The following is a 15,030-nucleotide window of genomic DNA, read 5'->3' as shown; positions in this document are numbered from 1 at the left end:
GCCAAAAGCAAATAACGCATTTTATCAACTGCTCAGATTTGAGTTCCAATTCTCTGTCCTCTACGTCCAACGGTTAAAATATACTGGTACATGGGTACATACCAAATTGGAGTCTGGATCCTCTCATGTGTTCCTCTCATCATGCGATGCCCTATGCTTGAAATTTTGCCTTTTTACTAAACCAACGTCTTAGATCCGGCTTTCATTACAGACTTTAGGGGCATTTTCGCTAACCAACAAGTTATGGACTACTTCTTGTAGTTTAAAATGTCAAGTTGTTCTCACTAACCCATAAGTTGTAGATGGTACATGGACGGGTCAAAGGAAAATTTACGGGGGTTGTGGGTCTGGAAAACAATGTCGTTTTGAATCTTTTTAATGAACAAGCAACCTTGGTCGTTGATTTGCTAAAAGAATGAAGTATTGTAGTGTGTCATAGAGGATAACATGAGGATTGTCACATGAGAGGATTCGTACTCAAGACTTCGGGTACAGAGACGGCTTCATGTTTTGGCAGTAGCGGAATTCTTTTGGATGTGCTTGGATCTTCGATTTGTGGTGGTAATCTGGAGGTTTTTTTTTTTAATCAACAAAAGGGTGGGAAGGGGTTCATTTGGTAAATTCCTTCATAGAATCAAGATCCAACACAACTTATATACTCCATCCATGCATCCCACGTTTGTTTTTTTTAATAAAATGGTCACATTTTGCTAACAGAAATAAGTACTTTTTTATTTTTTATTTTTATCGGTAAAAGATAAAATTTTTATTAAAAATGGGGAAAAAGGGTAGGGGAAAAATAAGTAATTATTTTTCAAATAAGTAATTATTTTTTGAATTAAAAGTGATGTATTGTGAGAGAATGACCTATCTCATAAAACGGAAAATAAGTGCTTAAAAAATAAGAACCGTAGCAGAACCGGGCCTCCACTTTTCGAATAAAAAATAACACACCTTTGTGCATAACTTGACTTTTTTCACACCAATTGAAATTTGAAAGATCTCAATTTAACTACTCCCTCCGTCCCTTTTTAAGTGTCCTACTTCGTAACTCCAACTTATTAAAAAAACATCATCATTACACCTTTCACATCAACTTTTTCCTCCACTTTCCCTACTTACCCATCATCATTACACTTTTATTCACTAACTTTTCAAAATAAAATCTACTTTAAGGGACAAAATGGACAATGCACCAACTTTTACCCCCCTAACTTTATAAAATAAACACTTATTAAGGGACAGCCCAAAATGGAATACTGGACACAAAAAAAGGGACGGAGGGAGTACTTGATTTTTTGAAGTGAGATGAATTTTTTTTTTTAAAAAAAAAGGTCATTTTAAAAAAAAGACGAACAATGAAATTTTATTTCTCACTTGACAATGAAATTTGGAACCCTTATTTATCTCTTACAATGGCCATAGGCTTAAAATAGGACTCCGTCTTCAAATAGCCAATGGAGGAAACATAAAAATGACACAAAAAGGAAGAGGGACCTACATTATTATATACGTATATTACAAAATGTTACATTGGGAAATCAGATGGAGGTGTCTGCTTCCTGCACAGGCTCTTTATGATTCATGACTTTGGTTTGTCTCACAACTGGGGATATCAATTTCCAAACTGCATTAGCAGACCGAGAAGAAGAAAAAGTTAGTGAAGTCAAAATCAAGGATGGAGTCGGGAGGTCTAGTAGGGGCAGCCGCTACGGCAAGAATTTTAGAAAATACAATTATTATATGTAAAAAAAATATTTATCCCCAACTTATATAGACTCGCCATCGCTAGATTTTTTCCCTTATTTTTTGCTATATACTAGTCCTAAATCCTCTATTTTTTTTCTCAAGAAAGAAGACCCAAAATAGTATTCCAAAACTAAATTTAATGGGCCAAAGTGAAATAATATAAAGGATGAGGTCTAATTAAGGAAAAAAAAATCCACACTTCAATCTAAAACAACTTAACCTAAAAAATTAAACAAGTTAACCAAAATCAAAATAGTCGACACTGTGCATGACTCAGCAGTAATGGATTTCTCATTTAGTGGAGCAGTAATGGATTTCTCATTTAGTGGACTTCCAAATTTCCAATGCTGGCACTGTGCAATAGTGGAATTTCGAAAAATTAAAAAATCATTTATTGTTTGGTGCTTTGTGTGAATTTCTCAAACTCCATTGAAAAAATGTTAGTCTTCTTCAATTTTTCAATATTCAATTCAACTTACAGAGCAGATAAAAAAATTATTGAAGTTAGAAAAATTATTGAATGTTTTAAATCCCTTATTAAGTTTGTATTGAGAAATAGATGGTATTTGCACTATATGAAAAAAAAAAAATCCCTTATTGAGTTTTTTCTAGAGTCGATGGCTATTCATATTGCAATGCATCTTTTTATTTTTTTAGTATACATTTCGCCACTGCTAGGGAAAAATCCTTGCTCTGTCCCTGGTCGAAATGAAATAAAAGCTAACGAATTTTCATAACTCGCAACAGCGTCACTATCGCATTAGTTAAGTGGGCTGTGTTTCGTATTACAAAATTCCGTCAACTCTTTTATGTCAATGAGTATAAAAAGTTTGCAAGATTTTCTTGATTGTATAGCATTTCTCGTAACCTGAGCACGCACTACTTCTCCTTAAAACTCGAAATCCGTACCTTGTATCTAGTACTGAGTTGTACGTTGAACTAAGAAGTTACAAGTTACAACACAGAGGGTACTTCTATATGCCACAGGCACGGGTGAGTTCCGGGTCTTTGATGGTAGACCGCCTAATCTTGTAGTTAAGGGTGTTCGCTCAACGCTTATTCAATCCATGACGACCATCAAAGGGCTGTGCTAGGCTTTCCGGATTAGGTGCTGCTAGCCAAAAGGTTTTGAATTAGTCCCCGTCAAAGAAAGGAAGTGTAGACTCGGCTCGAACTATAGTCTAAGCTAGGGAAGTAGGAGTTAAAAGGCACATGTCCTTGAGGCGAGTTCATCACTTGATAGAAGAACGAATCGATGACACTTAGGGTGTTAACGACCTTGCTTAGCAGCTTAGCGCGGTAAGGCATCTGAGATTGACTCTGATGCAAGCTGGTACCAACTATTTTATTCTATCTTGGGAAGTTGGGGAAAGGAAGAGAAACAAGGAGAGAAAAAAAATAAGTGGAAATCTATAGGGAAAGTTCACTGCTTTTCTTTGTTTGGTTGTATAAAAAGGAAAAGGAAGATAAAGTTAGAGGAAATTGTAAGAGAAAAGTAGGAAAGAAAAGTGATTTCTACCACATTTTCTCTCCCTTTCTCTGCTATTACCTGAGTTCCAAACATAGCATACGTCAAGCTTTAGGAAAAATTTTGAGTGAGAATCACTTACCGTAAATGGTGGCTGCAAACCACTCATTGACGATTTTCACCCATGTACTAGCCCATCCAACGTCAATGCTCCATCTGTTATATTCGAATGCAAAGATAAATATTACTCCTACAAGGCATGCTGAGATGAACGGGGGCGATTCTCTGGAACTTACTTTCTGGTTGAGCTTTCCAAGTTCCAATTGATGAATAACATGGCGAAGTACATGGCTCCCAAGGAGAAGATTAGGTGGAAGAAGCCATATCCGTATGGTATATCATCTTCTTGTTGGACTTCATCTTTGCGAAACTGGAGGAAATAGTGCAAAAATTTTGTCATTTCTCAAAAAACACTAGGCCTTGTCAGGCTATGTTATATGGAATCAGGAATGCGTGTTGTGTTTGTGCGTCTGTGTCTTAAATGTTAGATTCATATAATAGACTCATTCCCATGTCAAGGATAAGATGCTAGATCCATATAATAGACTCATTCTCATGTCAAGGATAAGACGCTGCTTAATTTTTAAGTATATTTCTTCAATACTTGTTTTATTTTCTAAGGGTAAAATGTTGTTTGCATGTAAAACAAAGTGTATTATACATTTTTTTTACTTAAATATCCTTCTTGTTTGCACATCCAACTAGGTATATCGGACTCATATCTCAGTCCTTAGCCTTTCAGGTGTTACAGGAGTCCATGGAACATAGAAAACAGTTGGAATTCATATTTCAGTTGCATTACATATTTCTGAATAACCAGCCTGGGTAGTTGAAACCGAGTAGGACCTGCTATTAACATTTTCACCCAAAAACATGACATCCTCAGTCGATAGATAAAACCCGGATGACATACAAATGCAATACTCAGCAAAGTAGAAACAATGTCAACTAGCCAAGATTTGTGGTTTTCAAAACAGTATAAACTTAACTAGCAGTCTAGCACAGTAGGTGGAAAGCTCTATCCTATTGCAAATGCCTTGCCTTTTTGTTTTTTGGGGTGAGAATGTGTCAATTGTGGTTGAGGGGATCTATGTTTACCTGGAATGTTTGTGAATCAACCCCTGTCGAAAAGGTTGCCATAACAATTGCACATATAGCAATGATGAAGCCCTGGAAGCAGATACGAGGAAAACATAATAACCATTGAGGAAATTAAGGTAGATTCAAGAAAAGAATCAAACAGAACTTATCACATATCCGTCATAATAATCATATACTGCAAGATAATTAGCCTGAAAACTAATGAAGGGTAACGATTGGGCTCCTGGTATTTCGTACAAATGAAATAAAGAATTTTGTTGTCCTCTCGAATAATGACACTAGAAAGCCTGCTACCTCTTACCAGTACAGTGGTCCAATCGCAGTGTCCGTTCTCATGCTTCCGTGGACTACATTCCTCAATGGGTGGCTCACTGAACAAAACGAAAAAGAAAAAAGAGCGAATTAAAGGCACTATATCAAAGTGTTTGACTTCAAGTTCTCAAGGCATCTATACAAACTTAGAAGCATTCAACCAAAGAAACACCATTACAAAATTAACCAGACAAGGTAATTTTGGACAGTAAAAAAGTCCCTGGTGTTAAATCTTGTATGGCAATGAGCCGTAATCCTTTTATCCATGAGCCTGAAAGATACTAAAAATTTCGGAGACATTGACAAAGTTTGATTTTCAACATACTGTGTTCCACCATGGCTCCTCATTGCTCAATCTTGTTTCTAAGGATTTGAAGTTTTGGAGTCTGTAAATTCTGACCTTATGATTTTAGGGAAACTACTGACATAAAAATAGTTTGTTCATTTTACTGGTCCTTAAAAGTAGTAATATTTTGCACATTGCCAAAGCCTTCATAACATCATTTTCCTCCATGGATAGTTTCCAGATCAAGCACGCTAGGTGTAATCAATACTTTGGTTATGAAATGCAAAATGAATTGGGAAAAAGATGCACAGTAATCCCTAACATCATTCGTTCATAGGTGGCAAAACTACTTTTGGAAAGTATAATAACTATATTTCCGTACATCTATCGAAACAATGACATTACATTATAGGATACAAGCCCGAGGTTTCTAACCTTCTGATAGCAGACCAGCAGAGAAAAACAATGTAGGAAGCCATAATCCCTGAAGATAAAAGCCCTCTGTTCACCTGCTCTAAGCATATAGAGGACAAATTCGGTTCACAACAAATAAGTACACAACTTTAAGATAGTAGCATTTGTTAAATACTTGGACTAACTGGAATTCAAGTGACTTGTGAGATTGTAAAAAATGTGCTGAAATATCTCTATTACATTATGGTGAAGAAATTATTGAAAAAGAGAGTAGGTAAGTAACGTAGTTCATTATCAGACCAATTCAAAACTACGATGCGAGGAATTCAACTCAATAGGTAGTAAACATATTGACAGAATGTGCTAATGGGATTATATGTCTTGACAAACGCTTACCTTTGAATGTAGGGATATGACCAACATTACCAAAAGCAAGATTGCAGTCCAACTGATGAAAAATATATTAAGAGTGCAAGAAGGCCTGGGGACGTAGTGCGAATACATAACACCAATTCCGCATACAGAAGCAATGTAGACTACTGTCGACGTAAATAATCCGAGGAAGCAACTGTGAACAGAAACAATGAACTATCAGAATTCTCACAGTTAAACAGCACGAGAAATATACTTTGATACAATTATAAGTGCAGTACATATACGACCTCATTGCAAAAACTTCCCCAGTCTTTTTTACTATTTGTTTACTTGGATGGGTTTTCTAATGTATGCATAAAGTCATAAACAAGGGTGGCCATAGACCTCAAGATTGAGGAAAGTAGAAGTACGGTAAAAAAAGTATAATGGCCTGAGAAAAGAAAAAACAGAAGATGATTTATGGAAAATTACTGTTGAAAGAGGATACTTGTTTTAGGTAATATATGTTCGTAGCAATGAATCTAAGACTGTAAAAGAATGCAGCAAATGAGAAACTCAAACCTGTGATTCTTTCTCTCATCAGGCATCCAGTAACTATTCCACCATGTGATGAACTCAATAACACTTATAAGTTGGAGAATAAGAAAAATCCTGCACCATTTATAAAAGAAAAAGCTGTTTAACTAATAGAATGCCACGAACGGAAATGGTAATGGAATTTGTCAGCATATCCATTCATTTCAGTGGGAAAATGGAACTTCTTTTTTTTTGAAAGGCAAAAAAATTTATTAACCTTTAAAAACAAATTACAAAGATTAAAAGGACCCAAAGCACAAGGCATCAAGCCGGAGAAGAGTGAACCCACAAAGAGACAACAACAAACTCCAACAATCATATGCCGCAAGGACCCAAAGGGAGAGAATAACAATCCAAGGTTGGCAAGAAGTCCAAGGTGAACAGCCTCTGATAAGGAAAATGGAACTTCAACCGAATTGGCAGTAAACTTGTACTATTGTTTCTTTCTATTGTCAAATTGAACAGCTGATCAGAAACTACAATATAGAAGATTGTTGCATCTTAATAGACACTGTGAAGTTACTGTTGATGGTTTTGTACAAAACCCAATCAAAATTTCAAGTTCATGCAATGGCATAATTCATGGAATTGGTACACTTGATGCGCTTCAAAACTGGTACAGTCTTCAAAATGTATCAGAAAACCAATTCATATTGACCAATTTATGGGCACTAAGAAGGTGGAAGCATTTAAGTAAAATGAATTTAATGCTTACCCTGCACCCACACGAGCAAGCTCACCTGCGAAAAAAGAAAAGCAAACATTTAGTGTTTATCCATCAAACAAAACAGGTAAAGGGTCCATTAACGTATGTGTGAAAAAAGGGAAATATTTAGCTTACCATATAACTGAACAAAATCTGAAGGTACAAAGAATGGAATGATTAGTGAAACAACCAACATAATGAACTTCACAGGCCACCATCTCGAATGCCACATGTTGCGAGTTTCATGCAGCTTGCTTGTACTAAATGTCGTTACAAACATTATAAAGAAAAATATCTGCACACAGTGTCAAGGATGCCGTAGAGTCCAGAAAAGTTGAATTGATAAGAAGCACAATAAGCTAACGAGGCACAGTTCCAGGAGTCATCAGTTTTTTTTTCAATATCAAACATCTTATTTGCCTTCTCCAACAAACAAGAATGTAAGGGTCCAAGATCTAGTACCTGAGAAAATGCCTTAGACAGAACAACTTAAACTACAAAAACCAAAAATTCCAGGTCATACTTCCAGCCTCCAGTTTAAGGAACATTCAACAATTGTTTGCACAAATAACGAAACTTGTAAGTACTCTATGATAAAAAGGATACGAAGCATCCTAAACTTACGCGAAGGACTCCCATTGTTTGAAAACAATCATGTCCCCCAATACCACAAGCTTTTAGATCTGCAAAAGAAATTCAGACAAAAAATGCAAAGAATAGAACAACATCATGATATTATCCCAGAGAAGAAATAAAAACAATAGAATAATCTACCAAGTCCAACATTTGCAGAAATGTTAAGCCCTCCATTTCAACCTTGCCCTGTGCCATTCTGGGCCCATTCCCATTACCATTACGGTTACAGTTCCCTGTACCTAATTGATTGTAAGTGAACTCTCTAGGAAATTGAAAGGTATGCCTTCCAATCTACTTGTAATGTTTGTTCTTCAACAAAAATTTGAAATACCAAAAAACAAAAACAAAAAAAACTTCTGAAGATATCTAAGCTGAATAGAACAAGTATACACATCTTACAATGCAAGTTCCTTATAGGATTTGCCAAAGTTTTGCGTTCAAATCGTGACTGTAGCTCACAAAACCTTGTCTTTACTACTTATGATAGCCCATCCAGATCCTTCAACTACGTGTCTTGCAATAGAGGACCCCATTAAAATCTCAGTAAGAAATCTTTTACAATTTTTTCCAGTACAGTAAGTGTTGGACTTGGGGTAGGCATTGGTGGTCCATTTCCTAACAAATTAAGCGCTTAGGAAATTGGAGACCAAATAGTAGTAATATGATAGCTGTAATTTTATTGAAGCATAAATTGGAAGCCTCAATTCCTGAGATGAATGCCACGTTTACATTTACAAGCGCTATATTGTACAGAAAAGTAAATGTGTTTTAACAACAGCTTTGGGCTTTTCATCTCAAGCCTCAAATGAAAGCTGTAAAACCTCCAGAATCCTGATCTGATCACATTACTAGTGGCAAGATCGATGATGACAACAGAATCTGGGGCGAGAAGCATTTTATCGAAGATAAAGGAAGTTTATGCATGCTTCATTTATGGACAAGGAACTAATTGACCACTTTTGGACCGGACAAGCACTTATAAGGCTTCCAAATAAAACTGGATGCAGTACAAATTGCCTGAGATATGGACATTAAAGAGTTCATCACACAGAAACTGAAGAGAATGCAATGTTATTTTCAAAATTGAAACCATAGGCTCTTACAATATGGAGAAGGAATTCTCAACTTACAATGGAGCAGAGGGGAAAGTTTTTGCCCATAATCTCGAGCGCACCAAGCAACAAGATTTGCCAACAAAAAGATAATGCCATACAAATAACGGGCTCGTAAAGATTCCTTCCTTTTTTCCGAGAACTCGATACTCTTCTGCTCCAAAGTTCCAGGAAGTCCATCCCATGGACTAACCTCGGAACTTCTTCTTTTTGTTTCTACTACCCTCACCACAACAGCATCAGCAGCATCACCCATCCTACAATTTCATGAGCTACACATTGTCATTTTTATTTTCATATGTGTGTTAAAAATGAACATAAAAACACCTTTTTTTCTCACAAGACAGCAAAGCTCTTACAACGGTGGAATCCGAGGGTTCCTCAAATACTAATAAGTATGCTAGCATCAGCAAAAAGTGAACAATAACAAAAGAATCCCATGAATGTGATTAAAAACAGATGCATCCAAAATGGGGAGCCTTTCATTTTTCATTTCGAACATGGAGTCTTTCAATTGATGTCTTAAGTTTTTCTACACCTACCCACCAACCAAAATAGAACCTTCTTCACAAAAAATACTTCTATTTCAAAGTTATATCTAAGTAGATTAGTAGAAGCAAGAATCAGTCAGCAATAGCTGCATTCATTCAGGCCTTTGGGTTTGCCCCAAGTTTTTTTTGTAGCGCTCCTTTGCGGCGCGAGGTCTAGGGATTCGACCCCTATGAACAGGTAGTTGGCCCTTGTAGTAAACTAACTTATACTAACCACTAACAACCTATCGTCCGGCAAAAAAAAAGCTGCATTCACACTTTGTTCATCATATGAAATTCAATGTAGGTAAACAACCTTCATTTATCTACAATTTTGAATATGAAAGAGAAATGGGTTTTGCAGCATTGTCAGAAAGATTGAACATTTAAGAGAGTGAGACTCACAAATAGTGGAAAGAAATGAAATTGACAAATGGGAGGGGGATCCTACATTTGTTTTCTGGGTCTGGTTTTTGGTTGAGACTTTGACAATACTGAGGAAGAAGAGAGTGATGAGTGACCGAAGAAGCTCTTTGGGCAAAGAGTGTTGTAAACAGACAGCTGTTGAAGCGACAATTTTTGCTTCAGCTGCTGGTGGGCTCATAGCAGTTGGATTCCTTTCGTTTGTTGATTTCCCATGTGGGTGTTGGTTGATTTCCCTGTATTTTATTTGAGGATGAGGAAAGGAGCTTTGCTAGGCACGCTTACATTCAGATGATATGCACAGTCTAAATTAATTGTACTCCATGAGGAAAACTATATTTTGGTAAGCATTTAGACAACCATGAGGAAAACTATTTTTTTCCTCGAGGACTGTAAAAAAAACCAATCCCAACGGGTTTTTGGTAATTAATGCCGACATTTAAAAGTTTGCTCCTTTGAAGAGTTTATTGTGGGATCAGTTCAAACAATAGGACTTCTAATAGTAGATGATGCACGGATTTAAAAAAAATAAAATACTACTGCAGTAGATAATGCATAAATTAGTTGAAATATACGTAAATTCGACAAGAAAACAAAGTTATAAGGGGAAAAAAACTGCCACGGAGAGGCTATTCATTTCATATTGGAGCTCTACAAAATGAATGCAAATTCTCAATACAAGGGAAAGTCTAGGGGAGCAGAATGATGGGTTCGACAGCAGAGCTGACTTCATGCGACATTTCTTATTTTGTTTTGTTATATTTTGCTTTATTTAGTTGCATTGGTTTTGCTTTTTAGGCCCCCGGGCGGCACAATTTATATCTGATTTTATCAATACAAGTTGCGGTTACATTATTCTTCAAAAAGAGTATGCAAAAAGAAAGACCATAAAAACTTTTTCGAAACACAAGTTACTACAACTGTGTAGCACATAACACTCTTCTACTAATGAAAGAATTAATTATAATCTTCACTAACACCAATTACTTTTATAATAAATGATGGAAAAGCATACCGACACATGCAAGCAAAGGAGATACTCCTAGTTTTGATTTGATGTTAAGCAAGCTTAACTGAGACAAACAGAGGAAGACAAAGAAAGTAGTAATAAGTGGAGCCCTATGGCGCTGACCATTGCTCATATTTTACCACTCTGGAATGCAGTGGGGCCCATATTACGCTGGGAATTTTTGGTGACCGTTGGAACTGGGGTGGGGGGCGGTGCTCGAGGTTTTCTTCTTTTCCCCTCTTCTTTGTTTTCTGAAAAAATATGCTACCGAGAAGAATTTAGTAATTCCACGTGTGCCTTGGACAAATTGTTCGGAGTTTTTTTTAATTTGGAGTAGTATTTTGTTAAAGTTGTCTTCAAATAGAAGACAAGGTTTTCTTTTTAACAAAATCATCAATAGAAGACAAGTTGTTTGGGCTAAATTCATTATTGTCTTCTGTTAAAAGCATGACGTGTATGACATCTAGGCAAGTAGTCTCAACATTTCGTTTTTTGGATTGCTCAAAAATACTTAAATGTCAGTAAAAAATTCGTCCAAAGACAACCTGCATATATGCAACACAAAAGCAAGAATTAAGAGAACATCATAACATGCACAAAATGCTAATGTGACAAGCATGTGGGACATGTAAAACTTCAGGTAGGGCTAAAAAGATGAACAAAAACTAATTATGACCGCATTATTTTGATTCCGATCGAGGGGTTCAATACCTAGAGGTTGTTTTCAATGAAAGGGCTGTGATCTGCGATTGATGTGCACAAAATTTGGGTTTTGTAAAGGCAAAAAGATAGTAGCTGGCGTTGAGTCATGTCTTGATTACCGGGAATTGGGTCAAAGGAGGAGACAATGTGCAACGGTGATGAATCCAGTGATAGCAGGTATATAAAGTCCGTAGAGGGGCAAGTGAAATTACATATAGTTTCTCACGTACTTCGTAATTGGGGACTGTGAGAGGGGGTCTTGAGCTCCCTTCATATGTACCCTTGTCAAGTTATCATCCATACCTCAACAAATTTTACAATTTGAATAATTTACCTTCGTAGAGTTTTCAAGCAAAACTTGAATAATTTACTCTTAGCTTGTAACGGTCGGTAGCTTCGGCTACAATTGTGAGTCAAGTACACATTACGTGTTTAGAGCAAATTGATTTGTTTCATAACAAAATTACATACAGAAGAAAGAGAAAAGTGTTTGAAATTATGTGGTGCTATAACATCGCCCCAAGGCCGGCCCAAGATATTTGGAGGCCCAAGGCGAAGTCATGGGAGGATGCCCTACATATTTTTAGAATTAAACAATAATAATACATATGTTTATTTATATACTATAATTATTTTGGTCTATATTGAGAACTCCAAATGCTTTGGTTTGGCGGCCTAAGTGGTTGCCTTGTATCCTCCTTGAGCTAGGTTTGAAACAAAACAGCTACAATTGCGTATCTTGTGTTATTTTTGGCGTAGAAACACGTAAAATGAAAGTAATTTGCCGGATTCGAACTCAGACATTAATTGAGGTTTCAAATCACTGAATAAGAACGGCACTTGTCTTTAACTACAAACAAAAAATAAATATACTTATTTGAGAAAGGGGCCCCTGTTTTGGGCCCAAATTTGAAGACCTAGGCCCTCAGACCTCGGCCTCTTGGATCTTGCCCTAGGGCCGGGTCTGCATCGCCCACAAGCTCCACATGTGCATGCCCACAAGAAAGTGCAATATATTTGGCTCCAAAGCTTTTAATTCGGACGTTTGTAGTGTTATTTTATACGTTTTGCTAGTAAAATAAGTGGGTTTACGCATTTGATCAGGCTCATAACCTTCAACTCAAATAGTAATTCTAAAGCCGGATGTGGACTGATAAATCCAACCCAAAATGTGGATCGTCCCGGAGGCGCCGGAGCCAAGATTTGAAGGTGGGGGTGACACAAATCAAAAAATTCAACTTTTATGTACGGGAATACTGCCCCTTTCCAATATCCCTTTGATTGTACAATTAGGTTTTGTCGTGTATTTTGTTTTTTTTGTTTTTTTGAAAGAATAAAGGCAAAATGTACTTGGTTCAGCTCTATTGTGGTATTCAAATGGAAGCCATTAAGATGATCTTTTTCTGATCCGAGCCAGTGTTTTTGTAAATTGCAATTTCTACAAAATATTAAGTTGTTCGTGTACTACGTACTAAATATCTTATCTATTGTAATAAAAAAAAATCCGTGTTCGAAAGTGGGGTGACACTAATTACCCTGGACACCTCCCTCTATGTGGCTCCGCCGGTACTAGATCGTTCCACTAATCTGAACTCATGACCGTTTATTTATCAGTGATTTGGTATTACGTATTTGGAGTTTCTTCTTACTCAACCCCTTCTCTTTTCTAGCTGCTTTTCCTCTGTACAGATGAACTGGTTTCAAAGATATTATTCTTTTAATTGTGCGTTGTTAGGGGTATGGATGCTTGATTGGGTTTAGGTATTGTCTTAGAGTGAGTGAGTGAACTTGTGGGGGTGTGATGAGTTTGGAATGGGGAAAAATGGGTTTGGTGGAAGTTGGCATGAAATGAGGTAAAGTGTACAAGGGAGCCTGAGTAGGAACGGCTCTCACCTCCTTTCACAAGATTCCAAATTTCACTTCCTTTGGGTTTGGGATATTTTTTTCCACTCGATAAATGTTTAACCTACCCTTAAGAGGATGAGAGAGGGGTACCGTTAAGTGACATACGGATGGGACAACCCAAAGGGCATCACACTAAGCACTCACGTTTCTGACGAAAATTGAACCCTCACCTTTCATGTAAAAGATGTGAGAAAGTGCCGTAGGACTACAAGCCCGTTCGCGGCTTGGGATACTTGATGTGCTTTTATTCGAGAGCAGATTTAAGAATTTTCTATAGGGGAATATTACGTTTTATAACCTTAAAGAAAAAACTCATAATTAAGCACAATTGCACTCTTATATAATTAACTTAAACACACATCCTATTCGAAAGGGAATATAAATAGATGATTCCAAAAGTTCTTAAATATAAGCACAAAAATCTAATAATTCGTCACTTTTTTTCATGTGCATCGTCACTGTTCACTCCGCAGGGTTCTTATTTTTTTCAATGTTTTGCATGATAGCTTCATTACCAACCCTACGGAAAACATATCTCTTTATGTATACCACCAAGCAATCATTCATGCAACAAAATTTTGATCACTCATTATGTTACACAATCAATTCTTAAAAAAACACATATGATTGTAGCAGTTGCAAATGCTATAATTAATTGAAAAGTCAAGAGCAAGTACACTATTGGAGAAATTTCTTTTGGATAAGATTCGGTCAGGGGAATTAATTTTTTCCTGTCAAAACTAGAAAAGGAGTTGTATGGATTCAAAAATTACCATATAAGATAGCCACACTGTTCGATCGCCTCGGTAAATTAAATGAGCATTCAATTCTTGAAGTTGCATGTCAATAATATTGTTGAATAACTATACGCGATATTAATAATGCAAATTTGTCCTTTCTGATAGTACATGGCGTCTTCCTCGTCTTCGAGCTACAAACATATAAGTCGTACTGAGAATACCAATTCCATACAATATCAAGTAAAGATTCCCATCTAGTCTCCCCTCGTTGTTTGGAGCCTTTTCTTGGATTTTAACCACAGCTAAGTATAAGAGATTCACAATATCTTGATTGATCTTTCCTTGCAGTAGTGCTAGCTAGTGATAACTCATGTGATAACCATACCGCCCTCATCAATTAATCAAGATTGGGTACGAACTCAAAAGATTGTAAACTGTTCAACTATATGCATTTGACTCCCCCTTTTGGTCTAGGTTTGAACCATGCATCCTCCAAGATCATCTCAAGAACATAATCGTTGATGAAAAATATATTGATCAAGCTACATAACGTGCTATAGTGGGAGGTCCAACATGTATCCTCGACACTTTAGAGATTGTTATTCTGATTTAAGCCTTGTCCACTTAAAGGGAAAGACTACAATACATATCTTTTATTTGGGTGTGTATCATATGCATCCCAAAAATATTATGAATTATAGAAAAAATGTTACGAATCGTATTGCGAAAAAGTTACGAATCGTATAAACGTTATGAGATACACCAAAATGTTACGAATCATAATGAAAATGTTACGAATCGTACTGTTGAAAAATTATGAATTCTAGAACAAAAGTTACGAAACACGCTAAAATGTTATGAATAAACCATAAATATGTGCATATGGTACACCCTTTTAAGAGGTCTGTATTGTAGACTTTCCACCA

General features: G+C 36.5%; 1 protein-coding gene across 3 annotated transcripts; it reads right to left on the bottom strand.

Annotated features, from left to right (window-relative positions):
• Nucleotides 1-1,338: 1,338 nt before the first annotated feature.
• On the bottom strand, nt 1,339-10,019 carry LOC131300357 (uncharacterized). Of its 3 annotated transcripts, none has more exons than XM_058326146.1 (13): nt 9,777-10,019; nt 8,814-9,067; nt 7,654-7,730; nt 7,183-7,342; nt 7,057-7,081; nt 6,327-6,416; nt 5,787-5,958; nt 5,412-5,485; nt 4,680-4,749; nt 4,376-4,447; nt 3,514-3,647; nt 3,360-3,433; nt 1,339-1,627 (listed from the first exon to the last, which is right to left on the bottom strand). In XM_058326146.1, the coding sequence occupies exons 2-13, from the start codon at nt 9,049-9,051 to the stop codon at nt 1,542-1,544; spliced, it is 1,272 nt and encodes a 423-aa protein (XP_058182129.1). In that variant the 5' UTR covers nt 9,052-9,067; nt 9,777-10,019; the 3' UTR covers nt 1,339-1,541. The 3 variants fall into 3 exon arrangements, with proteins under 3 accessions (XP_058182129.1, XP_058182127.1, XP_058182128.1); XM_058326144.1 differs by having other exon boundaries at nt 8,814-9,052; XM_058326145.1 differs by lacking the exon at nt 9,777-10,019 and having other exon boundaries at nt 8,814-9,369.
• Nucleotides 10,020-15,030: the final 5,011 nt, after the last annotated feature.

The sequence above is a fragment of the Rhododendron vialii genome, chromosome 9a (assembly GCF_030253575.1).
Source record: "Rhododendron vialii isolate Sample 1 chromosome 9a, ASM3025357v1".
Taxonomy (NCBI): Eukaryota; Viridiplantae; Streptophyta; class Magnoliopsida; order Ericales; family Ericaceae; genus Rhododendron; species Rhododendron vialii.
Note: the sequence above shows the minus strand (reverse complement) of the source record. Positions and strands in the feature narration are given on the sequence as shown.